The sequence below is a fragment of the Buteo buteo genome, chromosome Z (genome assembly GCF_964188355.1).
Source record: "Buteo buteo chromosome Z, bButBut1.hap1.1, whole genome shotgun sequence".
Classification (NCBI taxonomy): domain Eukaryota; kingdom Metazoa; phylum Chordata; class Aves; order Accipitriformes; family Accipitridae; genus Buteo; species Buteo buteo.
The window spans coordinates 63,624,622-63,640,388 of NC_134204.1; the positions used below are offsets into that span (position 1 = coordinate 63,624,622).

At 40.2% G+C, this 15,767-nt stretch overlaps 1 protein-coding gene across 1 annotated transcript in view; it reads left to right on the plus strand.

Annotated features, from left to right (window-relative positions):
* Positions 1-15,767, plus strand: part of CAMK4 (calcium/calmodulin dependent protein kinase IV) — a 178,565-nt gene that overhangs the window by 82,097 nt on the left and 80,701 nt on the right. Inside the window, exons 3-4 of the mRNA XM_075019447.1 lie at positions 13,906-13,968; positions 14,618-14,700. Coding sequence (XP_074875548.1) covers positions 13,906-13,968; positions 14,618-14,700 — 146 coding nt within the window. The remainder of the gene's footprint in view (positions 1-13,905; positions 13,969-14,617; positions 14,701-15,767) is intronic.

Genomic DNA, 15,767 nt, shown 5'->3' on the forward strand with positions numbered 1-15,767 from the left:
TAGAAACCCTTCATTATTTACAGTCTGTTAAAGAAATCTGGAGACATGCCTTTGATGGAGCTGTACTGCAGGGAAGACAGGGCTTCTTCATAGATGGGTGGTCTGTGAGGCTTGTGCTGGGGATCTCTGAAACTCTTCTCCCTCTGCACTTTAGGAAGTTGTTGTTTTTAAGAAATGTGTGCTGTGATCCTGTCATCACAGTTGTGACAGTTACTCATTTGAGTAGAGAGAGATTGAGCTTGTTCTATGCTGTCAAGCAAAGAATCAGTGGAAAACTGCATGCACAAAAAATGAAGAGGACAAAAGATGAGAAACCACAGTGTTTTCTCAGTAGTGGCAGTTCAGCTGTTGGAATAAAACAGGGACAGTGTACAACTTAAAACATAGCATCCTGGGTTTATTCCTCTGGCCTGGAGCTGAGTTCTCTGTAGCCCCTTAGAGAGGCAAATGTGAGGTCTGTAAGAGAGAGGCTTTATTTTAACAAGAACTCTGTAATCAGGATGTGCTCACGTGACAAACTGGTTACACTGGCATATTTCAAGATAAAATATATCCTCTTTGGCTGAGGTGGTCTCCTTTTGTCTTACATCCTTTAAGAGAAAGACCAACCACATGTAGGGAGGAATGGAAAACCAAAGGTGGAAACTAACACAGTAACTGTGTAAGTGGCACAGCCTTTGGGTTCCGGTTACAGAAGCTTCTTTGAGAAATCATGAAACCAGCATCACTGTCTGATGTCCATGAGATAATGTCACCGGCTCAGAGCATCTCTTAAGACTGGAACTAAGGTTCAGTGCAACTTTCTAAGCTGAATATTGTGACGGCTGATGGCTGCAAGACTAGTGTGTATGGGTGAGGATCATCCCAAATTTTTGCCAAACTGAACTTGCTCTCTGCTCGAATCACTTAGGAAGGGCTTCCTTAAGGAAAAAAAAAAAAAAACAAACCCAAAACAAAACCAAAAAAACCTCAAACCTGAATAAATAAAAAATAACTAAAAACATGTTTTCCTACAAATGTAAAAAAACCCACCCCACTTCCTTTGTTATTCCTCCCCCTTTGTTTTAAGCAGCCTTCAAATACTACTGTTTGTTTCCAGCAAGCTATTCCATTATACTTTGTATATAATGAATGAACGGATGTTTGAAAATCCAACTGGGCATGCTTTTAGTAGATATAGTTGAAAACAGCTGGAAACATTTCCATAAGTAATAAGAAATACCATAGATAAGATGGTTTGATTTGTATTTCAGTCCTGTGGTATTCAAGTCACTTTCATTTACATTTTTTTTGAGTGAATTCTGATTTCAGATTTATTTTAGAATTGCAAAGATTACATGATATGCTAACTCCTGAGGACCTCTAAGCAGTACTCTCAGGAATATCAGCCTGCAGAAATTTGGATTCTGTCTGCAAGATACATAACACTCATATAGGTTTTAGCTCTTTATACACTGATAAAAGAATAGTGCTACAAGAAGAAATAGCATCATAATAATTGTAGGTTTCTAGATTGAGTGACAAACATAGTAGGTATAGGATTTGAATGTAATAATATGAGAAAATACAAAGTCAAAAGAACTCTGTGATGTGGCTTTCAAGAATTTGTGGGAAAAGTTCTAATTCCTGCAGATGAGGGCCCTAATATCTACAACTGAGAAACCAAAAATCTGTTAATCAGAATGCCAGGAAAATTATTCATTTCACCATTATAACTAATTTCAGTTATTCTTTTTGCACCATTACCATGTTACAACTGCAACACCACAGTGAGAAAACATGTTAGCATTTCCATGTTTTATGGATGAGGGGCACATGAGGTACTGAGGCTAGGAGCTAGATCCGTAAAGTATTTGTTTCCAGGCAATTACTACCACACTTCATAACACATCAATAACTACCTCCTGCATACTTTACTTCACAGGTAAAATTTGCCTTCTCTTCTCCAGGCTAAACAGATCCAGGTCACTCAGCCTTTCCTCATAGGAGGGACACTCCAGTCCCTTCATCATCTTGGTGGCCTTTCGCGGGATTCTCTCCAGTGTGTCCATGTCTCTCTTGTACTGGGGAGCCCAGCACTGGACACAGCACTCCAGATGTGGCCTCACCAGTGCTGAGCAGAGGGGACAGATCATCACCCTCAACCTGCTGGCAAGACTTCTTTTAAGGTAGCCCAGGATAAAATTAGCCTTCTTTGCCGCAAGGACACATTACTGGTGCATGCCTATACCTTGGTGTCCACAAGGATCCCCCTCCTGCCAAGCTGCTTTCCAGCTGGGCAGCCCCCAGCATGTACTGGTGGCTGATGTTGTTCCTCCCCAGGTGCAGGATTTTGCACTTCTCCTTGTTGAATTTCATGAGGTTCCTGTCAGCCCATTTCTCCAACCTGTCCAGGTCCCTCTGGTGTATCAGCCCCTCCTCCCAGTTTGGCGTCATCAGCAAACTTGCTGAGAGTGCGCTCTGCCCCATCATCCAGCTACTTAATGAAGATGTTAAACAGGATTGGACCCAGTATTGACCCCTGTGGTACACCCCTCGTTACTGACCTCCGACTAGAATTCATGCCACTGATCACGACCCGCTGGGCCTGGTTGTTCAGCCACCTTACTGTCTGCTTATCCGGCTCATACTTGCAGCTGTCTATGGGGATCTTACGGGAGACAGTGTCAAAGACCTTACTGAAGTCCAGCTAGACAATATTGACTGCTCTCCCCTCATCTGTGAAGCCAGTCATTTCATCATAGAAGTTTCTCAAGTTGGTCAAGCATGACTTGCCCTTGGTGAATACTCCTGATGCCTGACTTGTCCTTCATGTGCCTGGAAATGGTTTCCAGGATTAGCTGCTCCATCACCCTCCCAGAGACTGAGGTGAGGCGGACCTGCCTGCAGTTCCCTGGGTGCTCCTTCTTGAAGACATGGGTGACATTTGCTTTCCTCCAGTCTTTGGGTACTCCTCCCAGTCACCATGATTGACCACAGATTATTGAGAGTGGCCTCACAGTGACATCTGCCAGCTCCCTCAGCACTTGTGGGTGTATCCCATCAGGGCCCATGAACTTAGATATGTTCAATTTGATTGAGTCTTCCCTGACCTGATCTTCTTCCATGACAGGTACATCTTCCTTGCTCCAGCCTTTCCCCCTGGTCTCTGGAGCCTGGGATTCCTAAAAGCTGGTCTCCCTAGTAAAGACTGAGGTGAAGAAGGCATTCAGTACCTCAGCCTTTTCTATGTCTTCTGTCACCGGGTCCCTTGCCTCATTCAGCAGCAGGCCCTACCCTTCCTTTTGTCACCTGTCTACTTATAGAAGCCCTTCTTCTTGCCTTTGACATCCCTTGCCATATTCAATTCCATTTGGGCTTTAGCTTCCTAAATTCATCCATGGATGCTTGGACAATGTTTCTGTATTCCTTCCAGGTTACCCATCCTTGCTTCCACACTCTGTATCCTTCCTTTTTGTGTTTTAATTTGGCCAGGAGCTCCTTGTTTATCCATACAGGCCTCCTGGTACTTTTGCCTGACTTTCTACTTGCTGGGATGGTCTGCTCTTGAGATTGGAGGAGGTGATCCTTGAATATTATCAGCTTTCTAGACCCCCACTTCCTTCTAGGACCTTGTCCCATGGGACTTTTCTAAGGAGATTTTGAAGAGGCCAAAGTCTGCTCTCCTGAAGTCGAGGGTTGTCATCTTGCTTTTCACTCTCCTCCCTGCCCTCAGGATCCTGGACTCCAGCATCTCATGGTCACTGCAACCAAGGCTGCCTTTGATTCTCACATCCCCAGTGAATCCCTCCTTGTTGGCGAGTATGAGGTCCAGCAGAGCATCTCTCCTGACTGGCTCCTCACTCACTTGGAGGAGGAAGTTACTATGAATGTGCTCCAGATACCTCCTGGTTTGCTTGTGTCCTGCTCTGTTGTCCCTCCAGCACATAACAGGATGCTTGAAGTTCCCCATGAGGACCAGGTCCTGCAAATGTGATGCTGCTTCTATCTGTCAGTAGAGTGCCCCATCCTCTTGTTCTTCTTGATCAGGTGGCCTATAGCAGACACACACTATAATGTTGCCTTTTACATTGTGTGTTATGTCACCTAAGAACTTGTGTGTTATAAGCCAGGTCTTCTTCCTCCTATGTAGTGGATATGTGAAATGTGATTTAAAGAGAGACAGCTTTATTACCACTGAGCTTCATACAGAGCTTGTTCACCCCAAAGTTTATGAAAGTATGGTCAGAGTATTGCAGTTGTAGTAAGGACCTCAAAAAACTTAGGTTGAAGGTCCCAGATAGTTTCTTATCACTGAGTAGCTAGACCTTACCAAAAGCTGAAGTTGCCACAGATTTTACCTGCAGTAACATAAGAACCTCCAGGGTCCTCAGGGGTTGCAGGTTTTTTTAAGTACAGAAATTGCACCCCAAATCACACTTTATGCATCAGAGGTGGTTTTTAGGTCTGATTCTGTGTGATTTGCCAAATCTGCACATGAATTCAGTGGCCATAAAGGGAGGCATAGATGAGTCTCCTGAAACTCAAATACTCACCTGTTCTGGTTCAAGTTTACATAGCTTACAATTGCCTCCTTTCAGCATTTCTTCCATTTACTCCTAAATTGTATGAAGCATCAGGGAACACAGGATCAAATATGGAAGGCACCCTATGGATCTTAGGCACAGAATTCACAGGTTGGGGTGATCTGTTGGAGAGGGAAGTCACTGTATGTTCCTGCTGCTCTCAGCCTGCTCGGTCACTTGCCATTTTTTTTCCAGCACAGTTCATAGATCCTGGCAGAGGAGGCGTTAACATGCTGTCATTAATGTAGTTGAGACATTTTCCATAGGGATTGGAGACATGTAGGGACAAAACCAGTCCTGTAAATTCTAGTGTTATTTGTTGACACATAGTGCTAAGAAAGTCAGCTCACAGTTTCTAATTTATGAAGCGAGCTCTCTAAATTAGTTATAAGGCCTTGCTTTCACATGTCTGCCTACCTCTCTTAACCATCTCACTATCTCTACATGCTTCTCTATATCCTTTTCCAACTGTCCATTTTCAGTCTCTGAAGAGTTTCTGCAAGGGATTCTTTCCCTGCTTTCCTTTGAGGTTCTACTGGTTTGCTGTGTTATTCAGATTATAAAGTATAGAACCTCTAAATTTTAGGCAGTTTTGGGGCATGGGGTCATTTATGTGGTTCTTCCAAGTGTAGAGTTACAGGTTCTATGTACTATCAAGCAACACTGAAGTGACTTCAGGACCCCTCATTATCAGTGTTCAGGGCTGACCTACCAGAAAAATTGTTTAGCATCAGGAGATTACAAGTCTCCTAGTACAGGTGTCATTTAAGCAGCAGGTCAGAGATTCAGGGTGGGTCATCAGAGAAAACATGCAAGACTTAATGTGCACCTGACATTGTCATGATTTCATCCCACCTGAAATATTTTGAACACAATAGTCTAATTTGATCATTAGACTCACAACTAGGCCTTCCCCAATCATCATCTATGTTACTGCTTACAAAATTGAATGGTACAGCATATAGTTGATTGTCGTGATTTAACCCCAGCCAGTAGCTCAGCCTTGTGCAGCTGCTCACTTACTGCCCCCAGTGAAATGGGGGAGAGAATTGGAAGGGTGACAGTGATAAAACTTGTGGGCTGAGATAAAGACAGTTTAATAGTCAAATGCACAAGTGAAGCAAAACAAGGAATTCATTCAGCCCTTCCCATCAGCAGGCAGGTGTTCAGCCATCTCCAGGAAAGCAGGGCTCCATCACACCTAAGGGTTACTTGGAAAGACAAACCCCATCACTCTGAATGTCAACCCCTTCCTTCGTCCTGCAGCTTTATATGCTGAGCATGAACGTCATATGGTGTGGAATATCCCTGTGGTCAGTTGGGGTCAGCTGTCGTGGCCATGTCCCCTCCCAACCTCTTGTGCAACCCCAGCCTGGGGCAGCATGAGAAGCAGGAAAGGCCCTGATGCTGCATAAGCACTGCTCAGCCATAGCTAAAACATCCCTGTGTTATCAACAATGTTTTCATTACAAATCCAGAACATAGCCCCCTACAAGTTACTATGAAGAAAATTAACTCTATCCCAGCCAAAACTAGGGACATTGATCACATGGGAAAATTTGGTATCTGTGATGGAGATTACAATATTAATGGTAGCCCTGATGCATCAAACCTTCATTGGGTAACAGTTGAAGGTTCACATGGATCTGTAAGTGTGAGTTGATTCAGAGAAGGACAGGTATTCTAGCTTACTATTTAAGGGCAATTTCTTAAATTGCAGCAAGCTTTGCACTTGGCTAATAAGATAAGTACACATGACATATTCCAGATCTTTATCATGCAGCTGAGGAGTCCCAAGAAATTCAAGTAGGTTTAAGACAAAATGTTGTACAGGATGATAGGAAATGTCCTATCACCTAACAGCTCTCAATTTCTAAGGGACTACTGTTACATGGCAATTTATTTATTCAGAAGGATGGTGTGAATGTGAAGTCTTTTACAGAATGCCAGATGTCTAAAACTGGTTACATCACTTAGAATAAAAGCTGGATTAATAATTTTCATTGAGAAGAGAGGAAAGTCTTGGATTTGTAACTGTATAGGTGAAAAGCAGGAATGGGCAAGAAAATGCCAAGTACAATTTTCTAAATCCTACAAATGTGACTATTTTGAACTAAAAAAAAAATCTACTTACCTTTTGATTTACACACTGTTCTTGCATCTTAAAAGTGTCCTCCTCCACCCAGCTTTGGGAACAGTGGCAATGACACTAACGAACTATAAAAAGGGAATAGCTGAAAAGAGCAGTTCATGAATACCTAATAGCCTGAAATTTGTTGGCATAAACCATTCAACAGTTATCAAACATATTTACAGAAATCTGTGTATAAATGAGTCAGGAACAGAAATAACAACCAAATTAGTCAGATAGTTAGACCACAGCATATAATAAGGCCTGTTCTAATGAATGTATAACTTGTTTTGAACTCAGCCATAAAATGTATTATTGAAAATGACCAGTGCTGTACTAGCTGTAAGTGCTTCTGGACCCATCCTTCACTGTTTGGCGATGCCACCAAGTTCATGTGGGTGAGCAAAAGAACCCATTCACAAAGGCTTGTGTGTCTTTGGGGAATATTACCTACATGTGGTCAGCTTTACCATTGAAATCGTATATTACAAGACACAGGGCCTGTTAATCTGATATGTCAGCATGTGATTTACTGTGCTGAAGTCTATACAATCCCACAAATCATCTCTATCCATCTGATGGTTTGCCTGCAAATGTACTGTGCTTTATGAGATACAGAAATGTTGCTTCTTTGATCAAACGATTTACATTTAACAGATTAACAGTACTATCATATGCAGATAGTGCATTTCTCTTTCATTTTTTGAAAGCATATGCTTGTACAAGCTCAGTTAATCAGTATTTGCAGCCAGGAGGTTTACATGTACAAGCAGACTTTTGGGCACCTAACAGGACAAATGCAAGCACATTGATGTAACTTGCAGTAGTTCCATGAAAGCTTGTTCAGTCTGAAGAATATGCATCAATTGAAGGATTATAGCTGCAAATTAGAAGTGTGGACATGTGCACAGAAAACAGTTGCTCTAATAATGAATGGTTTATTTTCTTTGCATTAATAATACAAGTTTACTTATGGATGCTCAAAATAAAAATTCTCAGTAACCTACAGAGTGAAAACTCCCTGCTGAGTTTATGGAAGATACTGCAGGGCTGTGCAATTACAGCTGTGCTTTATTGTATTGTTTGATGTGTTCTTCAGGGACCTCATGTTCATCTTGAATGGAGATAGAGCCAGAATAGTCTGCCAAGCTTAAAATACAAAAAAGATAATTTTGAAACTTTTATTTTTTTTAAAAAAAGATAATATTCGTCCATTAGGACTACAAAGGTTACTCCCATACAAAGAGAGAGCTGCTGACCTTGCTGAGAAGGTCAAGCAATGTCCCAGTAAGAACAGCCCCTAAAACATCGGAGGAATTCTTTACTTGAGAAACTCTTAGTTTCATTCAAAAAAAAAGGTCATGCAAAGAATCAAATCACCTGAAGCAGCTGTTAAATAAATGCCCTAGTTGGAACAAAGAAGTATCCTTTCATTCAGAAGGGTCAGCTTTTTTAAATTCTGCTTTTACCTGCTGTCCACTGCCATGCTGGTTACTGAATTACACCAGAGTAACTCAGAAAGATAGACTGGGTCACATATAAAGCATCTATTTTCATTTGTTCTGGGATTTTTCTGTCACACCACTTTTTGTATCCCCAAACTTTATCACTTATGGTGAAGAATGACATCTATATCTTGCATTGATACATAGACTGTCTCAGATGCATGATTTCAGTGGTAGTACCCAGCTTTATACAGATGAAAAAGCACATTCAAAAGTCTTCTTTAGAGTGTTTTAATCTTGAAGTCTTGACTGAAAGACTTTCTGAGAAGATACTTTATGTATGAGCTGGGCCGAAACTGGAATTCCTGTTACCCAGGACATTCTGAAATTAAAACAAAACCTAAAACTGTATAGAAAATATGTACTTTGAATCTTCTTCTTGTGAAGGTTTATTTAAATTCAAGCTTTAAATTCAAGCTCATTGATTTTTTTCTTGAAACGTTTCAAGAGAACCTGGGTAACCCAGCAGCCCTGTGTGTAATTGTGACAATTGGGAACAGGTCTTTCAGACTAACAGGGAATTGGCAGCTCTGCTTGTGGGTAGTCTATGTCTGTATAGGTTTTAATATTTCATCTTAACTCTAAGACAAAATAATGGGAAAGTTATAAATGGTAATTAGCAATTGACCCCATAAAATACAGAAATGGTTAGGCTGCAGAGCAGTTACTTTAGCTGAGATGAACATAAAAATTGTTTCTTGGAAGCACATTTTATGGAGTGTGGTGGCAAGCCAATAATGATTTGCAGCATGCTCCTTGTAAGGGCAGAAAAATACATGCTCAAAGCCTGACCTACTGGTTCAATAAAGCATTCATTGCTCAAATTAGAGGTGTTCATGTGAGTCAGTAAGTGGGATATCAACTAAGGAGCTCCGCAGAGCTGAGATGAACAGCCTCCCTGAGATGGGCAGTGCTGTGAAGCTCCTTGAGAGCCGTTTGCATTGGCTGCTTCACACTGCTTGCTCAGGCACACTGTTGTCACCCAACCTGCATGGTGGTCACACCTGGCCAGATGTGCCCCTGCATGTCCACAGTGCCCTGGGAGAGGATGGCAGCAGAGACTGGACTTGTAAGATGAGGGATGTGCTCTGCTTCTTGCTCTCTGCTAACTTTGAGGGGTCTGTACATCTGTTGGCCACCTGTTTTCAGGATGGCATACCATACTGCAAGGCAGCTGCTGGATTAATCTGTTTACAGTGACAGTCCACTTTATCTTGTTTAATTTCATTCAGATAGAAGCAACACTTTTACATCTCAGGGGTTTGTAGCATCACTCCACCTCACCATCTCAGCGTGTGGAAACATGGAAGAATCTCAGCTTTCATTAAGAATTTTTCCAGCCCCTTCTCTTGTCAAAATAGTCTGAAATTTATAAATCAGAAATAGTCTGATTATAGACCTAGAGCTACTTCACTGCATGACCATAATCAAATTTCAAAGACACAGTGTTTGTAGACACAAATCTATAAAATATATAATTGCCTAATTCTAGAGAAGTGAAATAACTGGAGAGACAAAATACTAGGAATAATGCAGGAATAATTAGCTTTTTTATGTAAATGCTTTAATATAAATTAAGGGGGTGGATAATTTCACTCACCCACCCTTGCAAATGCTGTTCTAATTTCCTGGGCCTTGGTTGTGTGAAGTACTTTGTTAATGCTGTTAATCCTATGTCTGTCTGTCTGTAAACAGGACATATGATTGCGGTTTTGAGTGCACACAGTATGATACCATTTTTCTAGTGATCTTGGGTAACACCACAAAGCCATGCATCCGACTGCAGTACAGATAGACATTTCAGTTCAGCACATGGCGTTCTTGGGCTGCCACTTGCTCCCAAGTTCAGGTCGTTGGATCTTTGCTGCTGCAGGTACTTTATCTAGTTAGATTAAAGCCAGCATGCAGATGCTTACCTGTGCTACAGTCACAGCTCCTGGTTTGCTTACTAAAGTGTACTGTGGAGCACCGCAAGCCACAGCACAAAGCAGGACTGTATTGCACCTACAAGCAGTTCTTGCAGATTTGCTGCATTTTACAGCTTCATGTGGATGTCTCCAAAGGTGAGCTGTGGAAACATATAGATGTGGGATTTAATAATTACAGGCCATCTAGCAACTTTCTTTGATTTTTTTGGTCTATGGGCAGTGAAGTCTTCATGCCAAGGGTCAGTGGTGAAGAACTGATAAATAACCATTTCAGGATTACTTGGCAAATGACTTCTCAAATTGATGCGGATGTACCACAGCAGAATGCTGCTTCATAGGCCTATCACAGCAAATACCTCTTGATTGTTTGTGATTTAAAGTTTGCAAACAGAAAATACAGCTCAGTAAAATCGGACAGCTGTTAAAATCACCCAACCAGTCATTCCCATGACCTGGTACAGAATTAGTGCAAGTTTTTCACACAGAGAAAAGTACTCTCTTAAGTAGAAATCAGTTTATACTAATGAAATGTTTGACCAAAAGCATACTCTAGTCCATTTAGCATAGATTAAAAGCAAAGAATAAAGGAAGCTTGTATAAGGATAATCACTAAACTAGGGGAACCGGGAAACATCTGAAAGTTAACATTTGATTGTTTTTTCTCTTCACAAACAGACCAGTTCTACTGACCTTATTATTCTTGACTGTGATATACTCACAAAGGTCTCACTGACACTCCTGTGAGAAACGTTAATTTAAGCAAAGCTCAGATAAATTGTTACATGTTGTACTGCGTATTTAAATTGCATCCAAAGAGGAGGAGACAAAAATAAACAGTTTTGCAGCCTCATTTTTGTCAGTTATTATATCTACACAAATCAGACCACTGTACTTGATCTAGCCAAACACACTTAATTTGCCCAAACATTTGTGGTAATAGGATATTTTTGTTAAATTATCCGAGTTTTAAAATTTGTTACTCTGGTAACATACACTATGGCGTGAAATGCCTGTCATCCTATCAAATAATATCTGTCAGGAATATAAGTAGTTAAATTGCTGATGCTCTTGCCCAAACTAAAAATAGGCCAAGTTTGGCCCTGATATAAGTAGGTACATTTTGTTGGAAGGAGCTGAAAGAAGATAAGTGTTGATACAGCTCTATACTTAGTGTAGGGGAAGGTAAGAAAATAAAAGTGATAAAATAGGTTGTTTGTAATAAAATGCCATGACTACATATGCTGCTGCTTTTACTCTGGAACAATTTGTATCACTTATACATGCACTCTTTTGTTGTAAAATCTATCCTGATAGCCATTTTCCAGGATGCTTATAAATATTTAACACTCCTGTGGCATATTTGCCATTGCTTGTTAGCATCTTGAATTTTTAGGTACCTTTTCCTCATACCACTGCCTGAGGAAGTATTATGAAAGTCTACTGTTTTGTGTCAGGTCAGGAACTGGATCACAGAGGGACTCACCTACAGCTGCAAAGTAAACATCTAGGAAAGCAAGGACCTGAAACTGAGTCTCAGTTCACTTTTTCACTTCATTGGTTGCCACCTGCAAGAGGAGAGGAAGCCTTTATAGTTACTCAGTTGTAACTACTCTGTGACAAAAGGAAGCATCTTTAGAGTTTGTACAGCTTCTTTCATGTTTGTTGCCAGGCACATCTGATGCGCAAACATTTTCAAAACTGCAGAAAACAAACTCTAGGTTGTTCAGTTTGTAGTGGTACTTTTGGATAAGGTAAATTGCTCTGTCTAAACACCTTCTGGGGAAATGACTGTCCATACAATATTGTACATTAATTTTTCTGATCCTGTCTGAGGTGCAAAGCATATGAAAACAGTGCAAGTGTGTATTACTCGCTGAATCATCAACAGCCCCTTGCTACCCAACAGTGAGCTTTCAAGCCCCTGACTGTGCACTTGTACTCACAAAAGTAACCCAGAGTTGAATAGCTGCATTGATGCCAACGGGACGTTGAAACCAAGACCCCAGGCTGGTGTTTGCAGCATTTTAGGAAAACTGCACAGGAGTCCATTCTTCAAACCTGCTGCTCAGTATGTAGCAGGCAAGAGCAAAGAAACACTTGCATTCAGCGGAGAAGGCAATGAAGTTTATAAAGTCTGTGATGGTCACAGAGCTTAAAGTGTCCTGTGTTTGATCCCAGAGCAGGCATTTACCTGTGAACATTTACTTATTGACTGTGTTCTTTACCTCCAATTAGGTGTCCAGGTAATGGAATATGTCATTCCCCTTTGATTTTTTCTTTCTGCAGCTTCTTGCATGCACTGAATTGGTACAAAGTAGTTTTTCCTTTCTTTCATTTTGCTTTCTGGCAGAGCCACTAAAGGAGGTTAAATGTTAATGAATTTCAAGAAGTCCCTAAGGGCTCTAGTTCTCCATTCATTTACACCACTGTCAGAGCACTGTGGCGTTACTAACCTAGAATCATTCCTGATTGGCACAAGGGGAGAATCAAATTCTGCCTATCCTGTAGTTTTGAATGTGACTGATACTTGGATTTTGTTGTTGCTGGAAAAAAACCAAAATACTGAGAAGTACATATCTTCTTTCAGGTGATTGAAAAGGGAGATTGTTTTTTAAGCATGTGTCTTCCTCACTAAGAATTTGAAGGTAGTTTTATGTCCCTTTGAAAGGTTTATGTATTATGACTGTTCATTTCCCATATGATGTAAAAAAACAAAACCAAAATGTGTTTGATGAAAAGCCTCCACTGAAATAATCCACACAACCCCCCTCAAAATCTTCTGGTTGATGTCATCAGTGTCGTCAGTTTGGAAACAGGTAGTAACTTAACTTGCTGACTCTTATTCATTTTGTAAACCCTGAGATGAAGAGTGCTGCAGAACAAGTATGTTTATAATTGTCATCAGTATAGGATTTCTCTAGGGTTTGTGAGAATATTTGTAAACCAGATAGTTTCTTCTTAAATGCATTAATTACCTTAGCAACATTAAAGCATGGATAATTTGCTTATCAGCATTTTCCTTTCTTGCTTGCTTAAGCATTCAAGTTCTGGGAGAGCTGCGGTTGTTTTTCTAGAGTGAAATACTCCCTAGGTCTGCATTTCTTGTGAGAAATGACAGGTGTCCCCCAACAGGACATAGGTTGTGCCTGGATTGTTAAAGACTACAATTTGAGAAGGGAAGGAAAGGGAAGGGCTAATCTTCTCAGAGGTTTAACCAAACAGGTAAGTCTTTTGCGTTAATAGACCATTCTGTTACGCATCTGAAGCAAGTTGAAGTTAAACTCTATACCCTGTCTGTGGCTAGGGGTGTTTGACCTTTGCATCACTTTTTTGTTCTAAACAGTCACTGCTTTGATGTGCACATCCTATGTGCAGAAACCTTTTTCCAGTACAGCTGCTGAACATCATGTCAAAAGGAAGCTATCCTGGCATAAACTGAACCAACATAACTAGCGATAGATAAGGGCAGAACTTGAGTAAAAATAGGAATTTTAGCAGCTTTTTCAGATGTCTTTCCTATATTCTACATCTTGTGTGACTTACATGTACATTTGTAATCATTTTGGTAGATGCAGATGTTTTTCTGTTATAGTATGTCTCATGTTAAAGGAAAATTATTCCTTACAGTATATTTGACTTGTGTGTCTCACATCAACTTATTCTCCTAGGAGATCTAGAAATGCTGTTCATACATATTTTCCTGTGATGCAGCTAGAAGTTTCTATGGTGAACATAGAAATATATTTTTCACTTTTTCCCTCCCCACTTTTAACCAGGTAGACAAGAAAATTGTCCGCACAGAAATTGGAGTTCTTCTTCGCCTTTCGCATCCAAACATTGTAAGTTTAGCCTTGTTCTTTCACTCACATTTGTTTCTTTAGTTTTTTAAAATTCTTTCTGTTCCTGAGAGATGGCTGTTGTGGTTCACCTATACAGACTTGGGAGAGTCCTGGATTAAAGCTTTGGGTTCTTCTCATGAGCATATTAGCAGTTATGGAAGACTGTTGAACTATACTTACACTTTAAAATAAGTTATTGATGTACTGACAGAGTTGAGTGAAAAACTATGCAAAAGAAGTTCTGCAAATGAAAGGGGAAGTTGGTGTTGTCAATCCTTGGAGAGTGGGGAAGGTCTTACATTCAGTTATTCTGAAAGATTGGCAGACAGGTTTTGACAAGCACTAATGAAAGCAGCTTCTTAAAATCCTGTGTTACATAGAGGTTGCTGAGGCATAAGAAGCATGAAAATAACAAAAAAAAAAAAAAAAAAAAAGAGAGAGAATACAAAAGTTATAAAGCTAGCAAAAAAGTATCGGGGAGAGAACACGCACCATAACTTGCTCAACTGTAAGGTAAGTGGTGCACCAACTTCAGTTGGTACCATCCTCTGCTTTATTGACTATTGTCTGTTTCCTGCTGTTGGCCCTGTGATATGCTCAACAAGAAGACAAATAAGCAAAAGTAATTCTTTTTGTTATCTTTTATCAGATAAAACTGAAGGAGATATTTGAGACCCCTACAGAAATCAGTCTTGTTCTGGAATTGGTCACAGGTGGAGAACTATTTGACAGGTAAGTTATCTCTATGCAGCTTGCTCAGTAACTTCCCCAAGGATGTTACAGTCCAAATTTCTTCTCTGCATATAATCCTCATGTTAGTAATTACTGGAATTATTTCATCACTATATGGTTTATTCACATGAGTAAATATTTGCAGGAATTGGCTTGAAAATGTGTTTGGAAATGTGATTATCAAGAGGTTTTATTTGAAAGGATGCATGAGTTGAAAATGGAGGAAATCGTCAGTAAATTCTGAAGAGCACACACTATTGAAAGAAGGTGCTCAGCAGGTGTATAGCATCAGCATGTGCTAGAGCAGACAAAAGGCAGGAAAAACTGCAAAATTTCATTGACAGGTCATCATGAAATATGGTAGGTGGCAATCAGCGTGCCAGGAGGATAGTGTTATATCAGATAAAAATTTAGTAAGCAGAGTAGGAAGAAAGAAATGGTGTTTGGTATTTATAAATGTATTTATAAAACCTCTGGTTTTGTAACAAAGGTTCTGCAAGTCAACTATTGAGTTCTGAAGGTATTGCTCATAAGGCTGCACATGCTTGTGGTATACGTCCATATGGATAAAGTGAAATAATTCTCTAATAGTGTTGGGGTGATATTTTACTGGTACGGATTTGGTTTCTTAGAGCAAGAGAAGGTACAAAAAGCATTTGATACTGGCTGGAGAATATCAATTAATTGACTGATGTTGGTGATTTCCAACTCATGTAAGGACAGGTTATTTGATTTCATTCTTCTGTAATTAAAGTTTAGCATTTTTGAGGGCTGTTACACCAATATGCATCAAAGACTCAGTCTGAAAGTAACGTTGACTTGAGAAAACAAAACCATACTTTTTTTTTTTTGTACCATGATCATAGCTACAACCTTGAGATAAATTATTTCCAAACAATAACAACAAAAGCAACTCCTCCTGTAACATCTTTAGTTCAACAGAAGAAAGGTGCATACTCTGTCAATACTCAGCCAAAGCAATCGGGAGAAACGTGCTGCAAGTTATAAAACCAGGAAGTGCCCAGTCCTGAGCTAGAAAGGACGCTGCACAAGACACTTTACCTTTC